The sequence below is a fragment of the Gadus macrocephalus genome, chromosome 23 (genome assembly GCF_031168955.1).
Source record: "Gadus macrocephalus chromosome 23, ASM3116895v1".
In the NCBI taxonomy this organism is placed as follows: Eukaryota; Metazoa; Chordata; class Actinopteri; order Gadiformes; family Gadidae; genus Gadus; species Gadus macrocephalus.
In genome coordinates this window covers 6630547-6646623 of record NC_082404.1, presented here as the reverse complement: position 1 = coordinate 6646623, position 16077 = coordinate 6630547, and the positions used below count along the sequence as shown (strand labels likewise).

General features: G+C 48.9%; 3 protein-coding genes across 7 annotated transcripts; 2 read left to right on the top strand and 1 right to left on the bottom strand.

Annotated features, from left to right (window-relative positions):
- Positions 1–1625: 1625 nt before the first annotated feature.
- Positions 1626–6606, bottom strand: LOC132452428 (threonine synthase-like 1). The gene is made up of 4 exons (XM_060045055.1): positions 6475–6606; positions 4477–5874; positions 3050–3652; positions 1626–2568 (listed from the first exon to the last, which is right to left on the bottom strand). The coding sequence occupies exons 2-4, from the start codon at positions 5863–5865 to the stop codon at positions 2365–2367; spliced, it is 2196 nt and encodes a 731-aa protein (XP_059901038.1). The 5' UTR covers positions 5866–5874; positions 6475–6606; the 3' UTR covers positions 1626–2364.
- Positions 6607–6698: 92 nt separating this feature from the next.
- Positions 6699–9473, top strand: enkur (enkurin, TRPC channel interacting protein). Of its 2 annotated transcripts, none has more exons than XM_060045057.1 (5): positions 6699–6975; positions 7280–7425; positions 7838–8076; positions 8626–8772; positions 9218–9473. In XM_060045057.1, exons 1-5 carry the CDS (start codon positions 6905–6907, stop codon positions 9389–9391), a joined length of 777 nt encoding a protein of 258 aa, XP_059901040.1. In that variant the 5' UTR covers positions 6699–6904; the 3' UTR covers positions 9392–9473. The 2 variants fall into 2 exon arrangements, with proteins under 2 accessions (XP_059901040.1, XP_059901039.1); XM_060045056.1 differs by having other exon boundaries at positions 8593–8772.
- Positions 9474–9758: 285 nt separating this feature from the next.
- LOC132452508 (phosphoribosyltransferase domain-containing protein 1-like) lies at positions 9759–13888 on the top strand. 4 transcript variants are annotated; one of them, XM_060045171.1, is made up of 5 exons: positions 9759–9895; positions 10666–10719; positions 11118–11224; positions 11931–12114; positions 13524–13881. In XM_060045171.1, the coding sequence occupies exons 2-5, from the start codon at positions 10687–10689 to the stop codon at positions 13647–13649; spliced, it is 450 nt and encodes a 149-aa protein (XP_059901154.1). In that variant the 5' UTR covers positions 9759–9895; positions 10666–10686; the 3' UTR covers positions 13650–13881. The 4 variants fall into 4 exon arrangements, with proteins under 4 accessions (XP_059901154.1, XP_059901151.1, XP_059901153.1 ...); XM_060045168.1 differs by having other exon boundaries at positions 9762–9895; positions 10610–10719; positions 13524–13877; XM_060045170.1 differs by having other exon boundaries at positions 9851–10007; positions 10610–10719; positions 13524–13877.
- The last annotated feature ends 2189 nt before the right edge of the window (positions 13889–16077 follow it).

Below are 16077 nucleotides of genomic sequence, written 5' to 3'. Positions count from 1 at the left end.
GAGAGAGAGGTGAGAGATGGAGAGAGAGAGATGGAGAGATATATTACTAAAGTAAGGTATACTTTGGAAACCTATAAGCCCATTCTGTTGGTTCTTGCTGGGGTGAAACAATCAAATGAACTATAAAACAATAATAATGCATAATAATTATGATAAATAATGATTCATTATTTTGGGAGTGCGTGTGGTTGATGGCTGGTTTAAGCAGCCTCACCTGGCAGAATCAGACTGATTGGACTCTGGGGCAGGGCGAGGCTGCACACTTTTTTTGCACATTGTGCAATCAATGTGCACGGGTGTGCAAGCCTCACCCTGCCCCAGAGTCCAATCAGTCTGATTCTGCCAGGCTTAAACCAGCCATCACCCACACACACTCCCAGAATGATCAAATAAATGAAAGGATCGGTCAACCTGTTCTACGTATCACTTACCGTGAGGTCAGAGAGCAATCATAAAACATGTTATATTGTTCCCAAAGAGAGCCATGCTTCATAATGCACCCTGCCAGCAATGCTACAACGCCATGCCAGCTCCCTCTGGGAGCGATCGCCTGCGGTCTTTGCCGTCCATTTCAGATTCTTGCACTATGTCAACGCGTAGGCCTATTTCATAAATAAATATTTAGACAAGTAGCGTGTTAGAAAAGGCATAGCTATATCCCTCAGCTATTGGTGAGTGAAATGCCAAGTAAGATTATGTTGTGCTTTCTGCCCTAAATTTTAGACTTGCCCTGACAATAAAGTATTATCGTATCGTATCGTAGCCTATATTTAAAAAAATGTAGGATGACTATATGCTCTGTAAGGTAACCTTGGGTGTCTTGAAAGGCGCCTCTAAATTAAATGTATTATTATTATTATTATTATATGTGGCGATTTAGATTTAGAACGCTCCCAGCTCTTTCTGACCAATCAGCACACCAGGCCTTATATGCTGACCAATCAGCACACCAGGCCTTATATGAGAGGAAGGGACTTGATTTAGGATGTTTAGTATCAGAAGCTTTTTTTTCTGCTTTCGCTCTATACATTACTACAGCCTACAGCAGCTTCAAACCAATGTCTGAGTAAAACACAGCTAGTAGGCTCAGGCTGTAGCAAAGACCTCCTACACACATGTCACTCATTTCTAGAGAATAGCCTACTATTGGGAACTGATACTGTTAGTCCTAAAGCTCTGCAACTGCGGTCCCAGAGGATAATATCGAGGCACGCACTCCAGATATCCAACACGTACACTGTTTAAGAGACACCCTGTTGAAGAGACTATTATGTGGAGAAATATTAGGTTAGCAGCAACTGGTAATGAGCAGAGGAATGAACTCACAGCTGTCAGGGCCCCTTCCCGACTCGGCAGGCACTGGACCGTAGCCTTCTATAAGATAATCATTAGAGAGGACTTAGAGAGAGAGAGAGGGGAGAGATGGAGGGGAGGAAAATAGAGAAGGGGGGAGATAGGAGAGAGGGGGGCTAGAGAGACCGACAAAGAAATAGGAGAAAAAGGGAAATGGAGAGAGAATGAGAGGGGGGTATGGGGGAAGCGAGTGAGAGAGGAGAGAGGGGGGGAGATGAGGAGAGGGGGGGAGATAATTAGCGAGGGGGAGAAGAAAGGAGACAGAGAAAAAATCTGTGATATTTGTAGTTTATTTGCAAAAATATTTCAGTATGCAAAAACAAGCTATTTGAAATCCCTTTTTCAATAGTTATGTTTGAAAAATATACACATTGAAAATGTGTAATTATAGAATGTTGAAATAACAATTAGGATACAGACATATTGATTACACTGTCCCTCCTATTTACAATGTCAACTCAACCGAACATTAGTTATGGCTATAAGTTCTGACAGTCACAGGACTTTGTGAGATATATGGTCTGGAGGCTCGATGGATGATGCCATCATTCAAGACCGTGGAGATGGTCTGAGGGAGGTTGAAATAGATCTGTTTCCATTGTCCCAGTCTTGTTTCATTCTTATTTTACAGTAGACCATTACAGTATCACGCTGACTGGCAAGACCATGAGGTAGATAGCGCCATCTAGTGGCAAACAGATGTATTTGTAGCAGAGCTGAGTCTTAAACACAAGCATAACCTCCTCTGTCCGTTTCCTTCATGACAATTTACAAGGGTCAGGCAAATAATATCCTAAAATCGGAATCAAAAGATTTGGAACAGGCAACACAAGAGATATATTATTATTATTATTATTATTATTATTATTATTATTATTGCGCATTATTTTTTAATGCACTTTGAGTTCTTCATTCAATAAATGCAATGCAATGAATTAATATCATTATACATGATGTGAATAGAATTCAGTCCAATGCAATGAATCCAGCTCCATCACAGAGAGCGTGTGTCTACATGACTCTGAGGAAGCAGGCCTCCACCATGTCCTCCACCTGCTCCACCAGAGCTCCGTACTCTGCAGGACAGACCCGGGGCCGCTGGCCGCTGCCCCCCTCCACGCAGCGGACCACCTGCCGGTGGACCCCCGGCCCGCACCGCGCCAGAGACCCCAGCCTCTGCAGCTGCTCCAGGGGGTCCTTGGGGGCCGGCTCGACCTGAGGTGAGGATGAAGGGAGGTTAGGTTGGGTTACTACAAATTAATAAACTCATTGAAACTAAAGTTAAAGAAAAGATTCACTTTGTAAATGTTTGTGTTAAAGAAGTAGAATTACAGGACAAAATAATTGTAACTTAGAGTAGGCCTACATCAAATTCCCGATCACTTCTTGTTTCCCCGTGACTCGTTAAACGTCTGCCCCCTGTCTTACTACGGATGAGGGCTAAGGCTCCATGTTATTTAAATTCCCAATTTCTGCCTCTTGTGGTCGGTTCTTTTGGGAACTCAAACAAAAGACATGTAAACATTTTACATTTACATCTTCCCATCATAACGAGTCGGTCTACAGTCCCGTGTACACCGGGCAGAGGAGAACAGTCGAGCCCAGCTTGTACTGCTACATCTCGAGGGTTCCGCACACCTGGGCTTACTTGCAGGCAGACGCGCGAGCGCAAGTGTTAGCGAACGTGCTAGCTCACCTGAAGCGCGCCGAGCACCGCCGGCCCGAACTTCCCGTAGTGCGCGGTGGAGCAGATGACCACGGGCGCCCCGCCGCCCTGCAGCCGGTCCGCCACCGCCTTGGCCACCGCCGTGTGCGGGTCCATCAGGTAGCCCGTTCGCCGGTGCACGTCCCGGATGACGGCCGCGCACTCCCGCTCGCCGCACCAGCCCGCCTGCACCTCCTCTTGCACGGCGGCGAGCAGCGAGGGGGCGACGACGAAGCGCTGCTCGCGCTCCAGCCGGCCGTACAGCTCCGCCACCAGGCGCCCGTCCCCACCGCTGGCGTGCCACAGGAAGCGCTCCACGTTGGAGGGCTTCAGGATGTCGATGGCGGGCGAGGCGGTGGCGGCGAGCGGGCGGCCCCGCAGGTCGAACTCGCCCGTGTTGATGAAGTCGGCGATGACCCGGTTGCGGTTGGAGGCGCAGATGACCTTCCCGACGGGCAGGCCCATGCGCTTGGCGTACAGCGCGGACATGGCGTTGCCGAAGTTCCCGCTGGGGACGCAGAAGTCCACGGGCTCGCCGAAACGGACCACACCCTCCCGGAAGAGGGACAGGTAGGCGGAGGCGTGGTACACGACCTGGCGGGCAACATGGGGCGAACCGTTCGACTTTTAAAGCTGGACCCATTAACAATTTGTTTTGGGTCTAAGAGACGAATGCAGGGGACGATTTTTGAGATTGGAAATATCCTGAGACAATTTAACTTTAAAATTTCAGATCCTTTCCATGATGATAGATATTATCCGAGTCCGTCAGTGGTGAAAAAATTAGGAAATAGATCGATGGGCGCTATTGCCCCCAAGGATGACTTTGCAGCCCGCTTGTGGATTACGGCTGCAGCATTCTAACTCAATACTGGACCAATCTCAAAGAAAGTAATCATCTGCATTAGTCCCTTTGAACGAAAACGATTGGAAAAGGTTGGCTGATTGGAAAAGCTCTGCATTGGGATACACAGGTCGTAGGTCACCGAGACATGGTAGAGCAGGGTGTCCAACAGCACTTTACAGCCTAGTTTAAAGTGCACAAATTATTTAACCGTTCTTGTTTCCTTTGTCATTTTGTCAATGTTGTTTGGCAGACCCCCCGGTCTGACGGCAAACCCCACCCCCTTAACTAACACATGTCCTGCAGGAAACCGTGTACAGTATTAACTACATGCCAAGCATGAGCGATCAGGTCAAATACAGGTCAAATACTAATCATTAAAAAAGTGACACGAAAAAAAGACAATGATTGATGACAAAAATTCAAACCTACTTTTGGATCCTGTGTAACCGCAACAATAAAATCTCAAAGACAGAAAGCCGACATGCAGTGGACCCCCATACGGCTAGCTAGGACGGCTGTCATCCCCGACCCCCGGGGGCCGCTGGGCTCCAGCCCCAGCCTGGCGCCTCACCTGCGGCAGCAGCCGGGCCCAGTTGATGGAGTTGGCCGTGCTGAGCACCGTGCCGTACTCCACTGCCAGGTGGCCCGCCAGCCCGCCCTCCCCGAACATCCGCTTGATGGAGCGCTGGCAGAAGTCGAAGTCGGCGCGCACGCTGACCGCCCGGGCGTTGCCCTCGCGATACGACGCCATCTGCAGCTTCTGGACGTCGCTGACGCCGTCCTGGGGGTAGAACACCAGCACGCCCGTCCTGCCCCGGGCCTCGCCCCCGCCACCGCCGAGCCCCCCGAAGCCGCTGAGCACGGCGCTGCCCGTGTCCCCGGACGTGGCGACCAGCACCAGGAAGTTGCAGTCGGGCGGGAGGCAGTGGGAGAAGAGCTGGGGCATCAGCTGCAGCGCCAGGTCCTTGAAGGAGGCCGTGGGGCCGTGGAAGAGCTCCTGGACGTACTGGTTCCCCTCCAGGTGTCTCACGGGCGCCACGGCGGGGCTGGAGAAGTTGTCGCCGTACGCCCGCGCCGTCATCGCCCGGAGGTCCACCGCCGGGACGTCCGACGGGTGGACGCACTTCTCCAGGATGGCCGAGGCCAGCTCGGCGTACGACATGTCGGCCAGCCTCAGCCACTCCCGGGCGTCGATCTTGGGGAAGCCCCCTCGGGGGACGTAGAGGCCGCCGTCCGGGGCCAGGCCTTCGATCACCACGTCGCTGAAGTGTGTCCTGCTGCGGGCGGGGGACTCGGAGTCGCCCCGGGTCGACACGTAGGTCTCCGCGTCCGGGTGGTGGTACCGCTCCACGGCGGTCACCACCTTCTCCGCCACCTGCTCCACCGTGTCCCCGACGCCACACAACACCCTGATGTCCAGCCACCGCTCGTAGAACTGTTTCCTGTAGCCCAGGATGTCCCGCATGGACACGCCCGCCTCCTGCCCCACGACGCGGTTCACCTTCATCAGGGACAGCCTCTGGAGGATGTCCTCCGCCGCCACGTCCAGGTACACCACCACGCCGCTCCGCGCCACGTGTTGCATGGCGGCGGCGTGCAGAGGGTTGGAGCCGCTCAGGGAGACCACGCTCCCCGCCGCGGAGAAGCCGCACAGTGCTTGTCCCTCCTCCTCCAGGAAACACTCGCCGCCGACGGCCGCCAGCTTGGTGGCGACGGGCATCCTCCACGCCTTCTCCAGGACGTCGTCATCGACGTCGATGGCGGGAAGCCCGAGTCTTTGGGCGACTATTCTCCCCACGGATGTCTTCCCTGCTCCGGGCGGGCCCATGAGCAAGATGTTCTTGTCTCCCAGCCAGCAGCTCTTGGTAGAAAGCCATGATACAGTAGCAGCTGATGAGGGACCAGGGTTGTAGCGTCTGACAGCTCCGAGTGCAGCACGGCTGGCGTTTAACCAACGCATTGGGCTTGCCTGTGAATTGTAAAGAGATAAATCATGACATTATTTGGATTGTGTACGTTTAACGAGAATGTTCTATCGCATAGTGTTGACGTTGCCAGTTTAATGTCAATGCCAGCCGCCAGCGACCAAAAGGACGTCGCAATTCCCTCCATGGAGATCCCATCTGCTCTGATTGCAAGTTAAATCTCACAAATATAGCCCCTCTAGGACAGCTTGGGTGATCCTCTTTGTATCACAGGCCTTTGGTTTCACAAAGATATGCGTTTTTCATGCACGAGAAGCTTTCTGTCAGGAAGGCTTTGAAGTTAAGTCACCTCAGAATACTTTGAAGAAGACGCTTCAGACTTCTTTGCAGAAAGCTGCTCAGACATGACAAACGTAGATTTTTGTGAAACCAAAGGCAGATGCAAAGAGGATTACGCACGATGTCAGTAGAGGAGCAATACTGGTGACTTCATCACTGTTAAATACATTCAGATAAGACTTATATTTTCATGAATAGGACACTCCGTGGAGGAAACTGCGGCTTAAGACATCCTCTGCGGCTAAAGTCAACGCTATGTATTTGTGACCAGTTCCAACCGTGACTTGTTATGTTATATTACTTACGTTATGTTGTTGTACTTCACTGACCACTAAGACACGTGTCTAACGGTACAGAAGGAAAACAGGCTTGTTTACTGTCTGGTGTGCAGACCACGCCCCTCTATTCGAGCTACGGTGTGGCCGTGCAGTCAAACCCGGCTAAAGTCAAACTTCTCAAAACGAAATATAAATGTGGATTGCCGCTAATATGTCCATTTAATCGTTATTCATTATCCGAGAAATTGCGCCTAAAATAGAAAATAAAAAATGTGACAATTATTGTAACAGTTACTCGGCTTGCTCCCTAGAGTATCCTAGCAACCGTATCCTAGGGTGCGTGTTTGCAAACAAACCAAGCCCCGCCCCCCTGCAGCAGACCACTCATTTGTGTCATAGTGCGTTTAGTTTACCTGAACCACCGCTTACTGTACATTTACCTGAACCCTGCGGATCCATGGAGTATCCACCGGAGAGCATCCACACCCTCATCCCCAGGGAGGAGGTTAGAATCGAGAAACCACAGAGGTGAGGTAGTACCCTGTACCCATAAGCCTGTCTGTCTGTCTGTCTGTCTGTCTGTCTGCCTGCCTGCCTGCCTGCCTGCTTGCCTGCCTGCCTGCCTGCCTGCCTGCCTGCCTGCCTGCCTGCCTGCCTGTCTGTCTGTCTGTCTGTCTGTCTGTCTGTCTGACTGTCTTTCGGTCTCTGTTTACATTTTAAAGGAGAATGAATAATAATCAATAAGTCAGAAGTCTTCCAAATATTGTACTTTTCTGACATCCATATTTGGAATAATAACAACATACTCATCACAAACTGGTTGCATGTCCAGATATACTTCCAGGTTCAGGACGACGGTTGTGCAGGAAAAGAAGTCGAGCAAAGATGCGATGAAGACGATGGGGCCTGCAAAGGTGGAGATGCCGTCTCCAGACAAATACTTACAAAAGAACTCCAGAGACAACAAACTACCTGAAAGTGAGTGGAGCACGTCGTGCTAGGATATGAATCGTATTCTGTACACCAGTCATAAGAACGAGAAGGCTTTTGTTCTCTGAAAAGCCTTATCTTAGTACCCTGACAGTTTGCTTTTCTCTATTATATTTATTTGATTACCATATCATTATTGGTTATCAAATAATATTTTACATTCCTCTTTTAATGGATCATCTTTCATTGTCATGGAATCATTGTCCTTTTAATGTCTTTACGACGTGTAACCATTAATGTGTTTATAATGTGATCCCTACCAATAAAGCTCGTGTTGAAGGGTGTTAAATAAAGAAACATGCCAGGTCTTGTTTTCAAATTCTCCCTGTAATGTTGCACCATCTCTTCATGTATAATATAAAGATGACGTATATATATATACATTTATTTACTTACTCAGAGAAAGCGTCTACTAAAGCCGGAGAGCACAGCTACACCCACAGGAAGCCGGACGTCCCGACCAGGTCGGACGTCCCTCTCATGGGTCTCCACAGCAACAAGGACTTTGTGAAGACCAACGTCGTGGAGACCACCATGTCCGAGCCCAGGAAGCCCAAGCCCATCTACGCCGACACCAAACGGGGCCACAGGCAGCTGCTGGAGGACTCGGGCCTGGTGCCCAAGTACATCCAGAAGAAGGTATAGGAGGAGGAGGGCTGGGGGGCCTGGAGAGGAAGACCAGGCCCCCCAGCAGGGGTTCACTGAGTGTACCCCCCTCAGGGGTTCACTCAGGGGTTCACTCAGGGGAACACTCAGGGGTTCACTCAGGGGTTCGGCTGTAACATTTCTATCCTTATGGTGGTTTGGACGAATAACACCAATTCATGATGTTGGTTTTAATGGATTTTCTATTTGCCCATCCTGCGTTGTTGTCTGAACTGTTTGAAGAAAACTTTAAAAATGATGGTGTTTTTGAATAGCTTTGCATTGGTCATCAAGTCCCACAACGATGAATGAAGCAAAAACCTTTCAAAATAAATGTTCTTGAGCACTCAGGGCAATAAACGGCAAGACAATTAAAGGGAAAAAGATCTAATTCAAAACAGGTTTTGTTCCTTTCTTTCTTTTTACAATGTTTCTGTTGAACCACAAAATGATCAGGAGACTATGGAGGAAAAGGAATTGGTACAGGTGTCTGTCCATGTCACTCATCAGGAGCCTGACCTGTCGTCCCCCTCTGGCCCCCAGGACTACGGGGAGACCCCCCAATACCTCAACCAGCGCAGGGAGGAGGTGCAACGGGCCCAGCAGGAGTACGACCAGTACGTCAGCGACCGGATGAAGGAGGGAGCCATGAAGGTGCTCTCTGCGGAGGAGCGCAGCTCCATCATGGTGGTAAGGCGCGGAGCAGAGACACTCCTAGCCTCAAGGCGGTATTAAAGACATCCCAGAGTCGGACCCATGTCGGCCCAGAGTCGGACCATCGACAATCCAAGTTGGCCACATTTGTATTATTAACAACAGAAGTAGTTCTCCTTATTTTCACCGACATTTGAATTTCAATAACAGTTTTAGATGCTTCTTTTTTTAATGACTTTATTATATTGAATATGTTTTGTATTTTATTCTTTAGTCGCTTCTTTTATCAATCAAAACATGCAAAAACCGGCCACAAAATATGTACTACGTGTTGGACGCATGTCACATGTCATGTGTCTATAAGTGCGATATAAATTGTAACGTAGTGTTACAGTACCTGCCAGGGGACAAACGGGTGTGGTGGTTATATATACACTATACTATGGTTTGTTGAGGACTGGGTCTCCCCGCTGCACTGCAGGGCCTGAAGAAGAACTGGGAGGACCTGAACCGGCAGTACCAGGGGCTGTCCATGGTCACCGACACCATCACCAAGAAGCACCGCAAGGAGCGCCTGGAGCACGCCATGCGGCAGCTGGAGAGCCACATCAGCATGCTGGAGCGGTACACCACCATCTACGTGGCCAACGACTAGCCCCCGTTGGTACTGATAGGCTTCAAGAACCCTGATCATGACGGTGATGTGTACTATGTGATTAAACATGACATGGTCAGAGGTCGGATGTCTTATGGTATTTTATTCCACACATGGGGAAAAGAAGATACAAAAATGAGATGTTAAATATTGACGTAAATGTGTAAAGTAGGCCTACAAGGGAACCATCTAAACGGGATGAAAGGAACTTCGATAAGACTTCATATATATTTTTATATATATATATATATATATATCTTTCTTTCTTTTAATGCAAAGTAAAATATATATATCTTTCTTTTACTTTTCATTGTAAAAAAAACAACAAAAGCAGGGCATTCCTCCCGCTGAGCAGGAGTCACATGCGGTTCATTAGCTGTCATGTAATTGGCTCCATGACGTCCCGTTCACGAGGGGTAGGGGGTAACGCAGTTATCAAGGAGGGCTCAGTGACCCAAAGACGCGCTGCCGCTACTTTGGGAGTTTTTGTCATTGATCGAGACGGTAAGCATTTGGTTAAGTTTTAAAATGTAAAATGTTAAGAAGTGTAAGGGTTACGCGACCAGCCTCAGTGATTGCAGAAAATATGGGAGTACACACATGATTGAAGCATAAAGTAGATATTTATCAGAAAAACCACAACTAATAATTGAAGAATTTACATGTAATCGGTAAAATCAGTTGTGGGTGTAGTGTAAGGATGAGTGAGAAGTGTACTGTGGGGATGTTCTAAGGTTTAAACACAACCTACTACAACTAAACATTTTGCTAAACCCAAAAGACAAAAACAGGGCTGCAATGGCTACGGGCTCCTTGGGCCGAACACACAACTTTTTTAGGTTAAATTATACTATACATTATATTTATAATGGTGTTTTTTTTTTTTTCTAATATGATAGAAACTCATATATAATCGTACAGGCTCTGTTAGAAGCGTTCAGAAGTATTGCGAGTCTCACCAGTGCCGTGCGCAGACAGCAGAGGGCGCTGATGCACTCTTTCCAACGTTATCACTCAGGAGAGTGGACGTTGTCAGTGGTTATCAGCCCCATAGCTAGGGGCCAGTCGGTTCCTGTTCAACCTCCTCGTCGGTTCAGAAGGCCGTTATCATTGACTCTATGGCCTGATGTGGCCCACAGCCACGCCGTCATCGATGTAGTCCTCAACCCCGGAAGATGGAAGGTCAATATTGATGCTCTATTGCCCTCCACAATCTAGGTCTACAGGTGCTTCTTATTTTGAAGCGAGTAATAACAATCATCTTTCTGGAGAAGACGAGACGGGTTGCGCCAGAGATGGAGAACAGGTCAACCAAAGGGAGAGTCGTGGTAAGATGCTCTCTCTTCTACACACAATGTACACTGGTGTTTATTGTTCCAACTGCTGTTTGATGCATGAATTGGGCTACTTGGCTTTCTTTCTTTCTTTCTGATCTGGATGAGTATATTTTGAGTTCATGATAACAAACCTAAAGCCACCTTATTTGTAAATGTTCTTTGATGGTCATAGAAAGATATGAATTATGGCTGGAAAATAAATGTGTACAATTCATAAGAAAATGTATAGTTCATATTTTGTATTGTAAGTGCAAATATTTTCCTGTTTTGTGTCCTGTTGCCTATAGGCCTACCGTGGATGACCTATTGAGGCTATAGTTGATCGATTTATTGTAAAGTGTTTGTTTATCTGCGTGTCCCGACACTGTACTGTGTACTGCTGATCCCAGATCAAAGACGAGTGGCCCGGCTACAGCCTGAAGCTGTTCACCTACCCAGAGCACTACCACGAGGACGTGGAGAGTGTTTACATACCCCACGGTGTCATCATGGACCGGTACACACACACACACGTATACACACACACCCTAATCTATTCACACACACACACACACACACACACACACAGTGTCGCAGACACATATAGTCAAGTAGACACACACACATGGTCATGGAGGTACTCTCTCTCACAAAAAGACACACACACAGACACACACACACACACACACACACACACACACACACACACAGGAACACTTGAATATGCACACAGACACACACATGGGCCGATCACGCATGCACACACCGACACACAGACACACACATTCATACAGGTACACTCTCTCCCACAAATAAACACACGCACACAAAAGGACCACTTGCACAAATACACACACAGGGGTACACTTAAAAATGCTCACACACTCACCCATACACTCCTACACAAACAACAAACAAACACAACACACAAACACAACAACGAACAAACACACACACAGACAACCAGATTGACGGCTTGATTATTATGTGTTTGGGTACCGTGTGGCGTGTGTTTGGGTACCGTGTGGCGTGTGTTTGGGTACCGTGTGGCGTGTGTTTGGGTACCGTGTGGCGTGTGTTTGGGTACCGTGTGGCGTGTGTTTGGGTACCGTGTGGCGTGTGTTTGGGTACCGTGTGGCGTGTGTTTGGGTACCGTGTGGCGTGTGTTTGGGTAACGTGCGGCGTGTGTTTGGGTAACGTGTGGCGTGTGTTTGGCGGTGCAGGATCGAGCGTCTGGCGCGCCACATCATGGAGGACATCTCGGACCAGAACATCATGGTGCTGTGTGTGCTGAAGGGCGGCTACAAGTTCTGCTGCGACCTGGTGGAGCACATCAAGGCCATCGGACGCAGCGCCGACAAGTACCTGGAGACCCGCGTGGAGTTCATCAGGCTCAAGAGCTACCTGGTAGGGCGGGACTCGCGCACGCTCGCCCGCACGCACGCACGCACACACGTATTTACGTATTTATTTCATTATTCATTTTGCATTATTCATTTTTTGAAGGTCGTATCATAGCATCATGTAGGCTACATTTATATTGCCAAAGCAGTGTATCGATGTTAGGAAAGATAACAATGTCGACCTAATATAAAAAAGTTTAAATCAAGCAAGTAGGGAGAAAAAAAAATGAGCATTAAATATAAATACTATAAAAAGTGAACGACGGGGAAATTTGAAATACCATGTATCTCGTACCATAGAATATCCCCTTACATCGACACATCCCTGTCGTTCCACCATAGTGGCCAGTAGGGGACGCAGTTGTACATTTAATTAGCATGCTCCACTCGGACGTTTCAAGGGCGATAGATTCCCTGCTAAACTACTGCAGCGATCGCTGAGCTTCGTTCGGTGCCTAGCTTCTCGATTAGCCCTTCCTTGCTGCCATAGCTATATTTATGGTAACAACGAGCTAACGCAGGAGCAATAGGCTGTGTTTAAACATCCCGATTAAAGGTCATAAGAGGACATTGTGTGTGAGCTGATGGCCCAAGATGCTCTCACACAAGTGATGACATCACCACATAATAAACCTGGCTGTGGAGAGAGTCACGTGGCCACGGGCAGGACAGTATGATTACTATGTGTGATGACATCATAAATCAATGATGGGGTCATGAGACCTTCCCGCAGGAGGTCAGACTGTGGCCACATTAGCAATCCCTCATCTCAGTAATGCAGGGATAGCATTTAGAGAGGATTGTTTTCAATGTACTTAATGTTCTGAAAAGGAAAATGCTGGCTAGTCCGTAACTCTCTCTTTCTGTTTACTAGAACCTTACCATCCACACTCTGAAAACCAACATTCAATCTATTATATACTAATTTGGACTATGAACTGGGCTTATATTGTACTAATATATTCATTGCATTACAATTTCATAGCCTATTTATTTGATGTACAATATTTGACCATGTCATTAAAATAATTATTTGAATACTTTTTGCGAGTTTTTCAAACCAATGCATTTTGTATTTTGGTTCACCATTGTCAAATGATTTTGCCCCTGTTTAATAAGTCAGGCAACAGATCCGCTAGGGAATAGCTGCATACCTAGATAATCCTGGGCCAAAGTATGTTGGTACCGTAATTACAGTATCATTACTAGATATTTAATAAAAAGGTCTATGAACAAAACCATCAACCTCAACCCACTACTTATATTAGACTACTCATATTGCATAAAAAAGCTAAATATTTTTATGAAATCGCTTCAAAAATATCTTCTCATTGAAAACACATGTAATTATATGTTATTACATTATTAAATTGTGATTCATAGCACTAAAGGATTGAATTGCTTCTTCCCCAGAATGACCAGTCCACCGAGGACCTGCAGATCATAGGGAGTCAGGACCTGTCCTTCCTGCGGGGGAAGGTGAGCAGCAGCCCCTCCTCTAGTGACATCACACATGGGAGGGTCCTCCCAGATGAATGATTGACAGGTCAACCTACCAGCCTGTCCAATGGAATGCTCCGACTGGTAGGGATGATCTATCCATCGGCCGTCTGGTTGGAGGACTCTGACCAATTGGGATGTGATGGCTTGTTATTGGCTAACCCACATCACACCTGCTGGTAAAACAGGGGCCGTTCCTGTCTGGCTGCAGCCCTGGTGATACACCTCCGTGCAGTGAGATAACGCTGTTTGCTCGACTCTGTTATAGTCTAAGGGCACGTACCGAACAAAACATGTGCTCATGCAAACATCCACATCCACATGCACAAACACACGCGCGCACACACACGCACACGCACACGCACACGCACACACTTCTGTCTGTCAGGGGGTCAAGAGGTGTGCAGCTCCCAGACTGAAAGTTCTGGGTTTGATCCCCAATGTCCCAGCAGCCTGACTTTAGGCCTCCTTGAGAGGCCCCTGGCCCCAACCTGCTCAGTATGACCTGTGTCTGACAATAAGCAAATATTAAATCGGCTTTTTTAGGCCTTTTTTTGGTCTTTTGATGGACAATATAAGTCAGGGAAAACAAACCTCGGAAAAACGATTGTTAAAACAAAAGCCTTAACCTTTAAACATTAACCATTAACCTTAAAATATTGACCCTAACCATTAACCATTAACCACCATTAACAATTATCCAAACCATAATAATAAGTCCCAATGACAAAATATGGAATGGAAAATGGATTATTAATTTATTAATTTACCCCAACTGTAACCCTATTGGCTGCGCTGTGTGCTTGTGTCACAAACCACAAGCGTCCGTCTGCCTCTTATTAACAAACAACAACAAAAAAAACAAAATTTAAATCCCAATAAACAACGATGGTTTAGACCGGCCTGCCTTTACGGCTCGATCACGGCTTCCCTCTCGTGAAGACGATCCGGCGGCAGAACCACGTGACGCCTCACCCGAGATGGACCTCCAGACTCCGTCTGAAAGCTCTCTGTGACCCCGTGACCCCGCCGCCCGCCGCCCGCCGCCAGCACCTCATCCTCCTGACTGTACAGGGTCCGGGCCCCTCAGGCCGCGCCCCTCAGGGAACCACGCCTTAGAGAGAGACAGGAGGGGCCCGCGGCCACCTCAGGCCCCCCCAAGTCCTTCAGAGGGACAGGGGGGCTCGGGTTGAAATGGAAAGGTATGAGAAGCAACATCTCGAGGAGCAGCGGGCCGTTCCTCCCGAACCGCCTGAAAGCGGAGAAGGATCCATTATGATGTCACGTTCCAGAAGTTCTCCTCCTCCTCTGGAATGTGCAAAAAAAGCAACGCAAAAATTCGTAAACTTTCGTCGACCTGATATCTATCTTGTCTTACAACACGATGCCGGGGGGGGGGGGGGGGGGGGGGGAGTAGCCGTGGGGTCGGTTAAACAAACACATCCATCTCCCCGTTGTGGTTTTAAACATCTGGACGATTAAACACTGGGAGGGTTGCACATGCCTCAACACTTCAAGTAGACAACACACACACACACACTCTCATACATTCTTACAGCAACCGCTGGCTGAGATGATGCTGACATGGCTGGGTGTCTCGGTGTTTGGCAGCCATTAAAGCACGTTAGTCACCCTTCAAACTTCCTCCTCTGCTCCTTATCTCCGTTCTGCTCCCCCCCCCCCCCCCCCCCCCCCCCCCCCCCCCCCCCCCCCCCACACACCCCCAGACCCCCTCCAGTCCTGGACAGGTGTACAACTCACTACCTGGCCAAGTGTTGGGCGATCTGTCTGTGATCCCTCCAGCCCCCCCCCCCCCCCCCCACAAACCGTAGATCCACCATCTCCGGCCCCCCGCCCACAGGTAACCCTTGACAGGGCTGGTGGAGGGTCGGGGAGAGGAGTGGGAGAGGCTGTTTGATGTCCAGCTGGTTGAAAGGCTCCTCAATCCCAAATGTCCGCAGCCTAACACTAACCCTCACCTGTTGGCATCCTAGAACCAAAATGCCCCTGACCCCTTCACCTCCTCCTTAATATTTGACTATTTACTCATTAAGCAGACACCTTGATCCAATCGACTCTCAGTTCATTCAGGACAGGTGCAGGTCGTTCAGGAGCGGGCGGGGGCTAGGGGTCATCTAAGCTCAAGGGTGCAGGTTGGCTACGGACCTCGGGGGAAGGGGGGGGGGGGGGGAGGGGGGGGGGGGAGTCGGTCTCTGGTGGGGATGAGAGGGCCTGTGCAGCGTGAGGGTAAGAGAGCTGAGGCGGCCGTCGCTGAACCCTGCAGCCATGGTGCGACCGCTGGGCAAACGGAAGGGACCCGGGTGGTGTTGGGGGGGGGGGGGGGGGGGGGCGTGCTCTACTGCAGACACTGGCTGCTATTATGGGGAGGGCTGAATGGCCCGTCTGTGTGTGAGCCGTCGATGTTTCCGTACAGATTGTTGCCATGGTGACGTGTTTTCTTCCCTCA

Bases quoted from the DNA above. Each gene is read 5' to 3' on its own strand.
- LOC132452428 (XM_060045055.1), bottom strand. From the start codon at position 5,865: ATGCGTTGGTTAAACGCCAGCCGTGCTGCACTCGGAGCTGTCAGACGC. The intron at 3,653-4,476 runs GTGAGGCGCCAG...GTTGCCCGCCAG, and splicing joins GGGCCCGGCTGCTGCCGCAG to GTCGTGTACCACGCCTCCGC. The intron at 2,569-3,049 runs GTGAGCTAGCAC...TCCTCACCTCAG, and splicing joins CGGTGCTCGGCGCGCTTCAG to GTCGAGCCGGCCCCCAAGGA.
- enkur (XM_060045056.1), top strand. From the start codon at position 6,905: ATGGAGTATCCACCGGAGAGCATCCACACCCTCATCCCCAGGGAGGAG. The intron at 7,426-7,837 runs GTGAGTGGAGCA...TTACTTACTCAG, and splicing joins AGACAACAAACTACCTGAAA to AGAAAGCGTCTACTAAAGCC. The intron at 8,773-9,217 runs GTAAGGCGCGGA...GCTGCACTGCAG, and splicing joins AGCGCAGCTCCATCATGGTG to GGCCTGAAGAAGAACTGGGA.
- LOC132452508 (XM_060045169.1), top strand. From the start codon at position 10,382: ATGCACTCTTTCCAACGTTATCACTCAGGAGAGTGGACGTTGTCAGTG. The intron at 10,720-11,117 runs GTAAGATGCTCT...TGCTGATCCCAG, and splicing joins CAACCAAAGGGAGAGTCGTG to ATCAAAGACGAGTGGCCCGG. The intron at 12,115-13,523 runs GTAGGGCGGGAC...CTTCTTCCCCAG, and splicing joins TCAGGCTCAAGAGCTACCTG to AATGACCAGTCCACCGAGGA.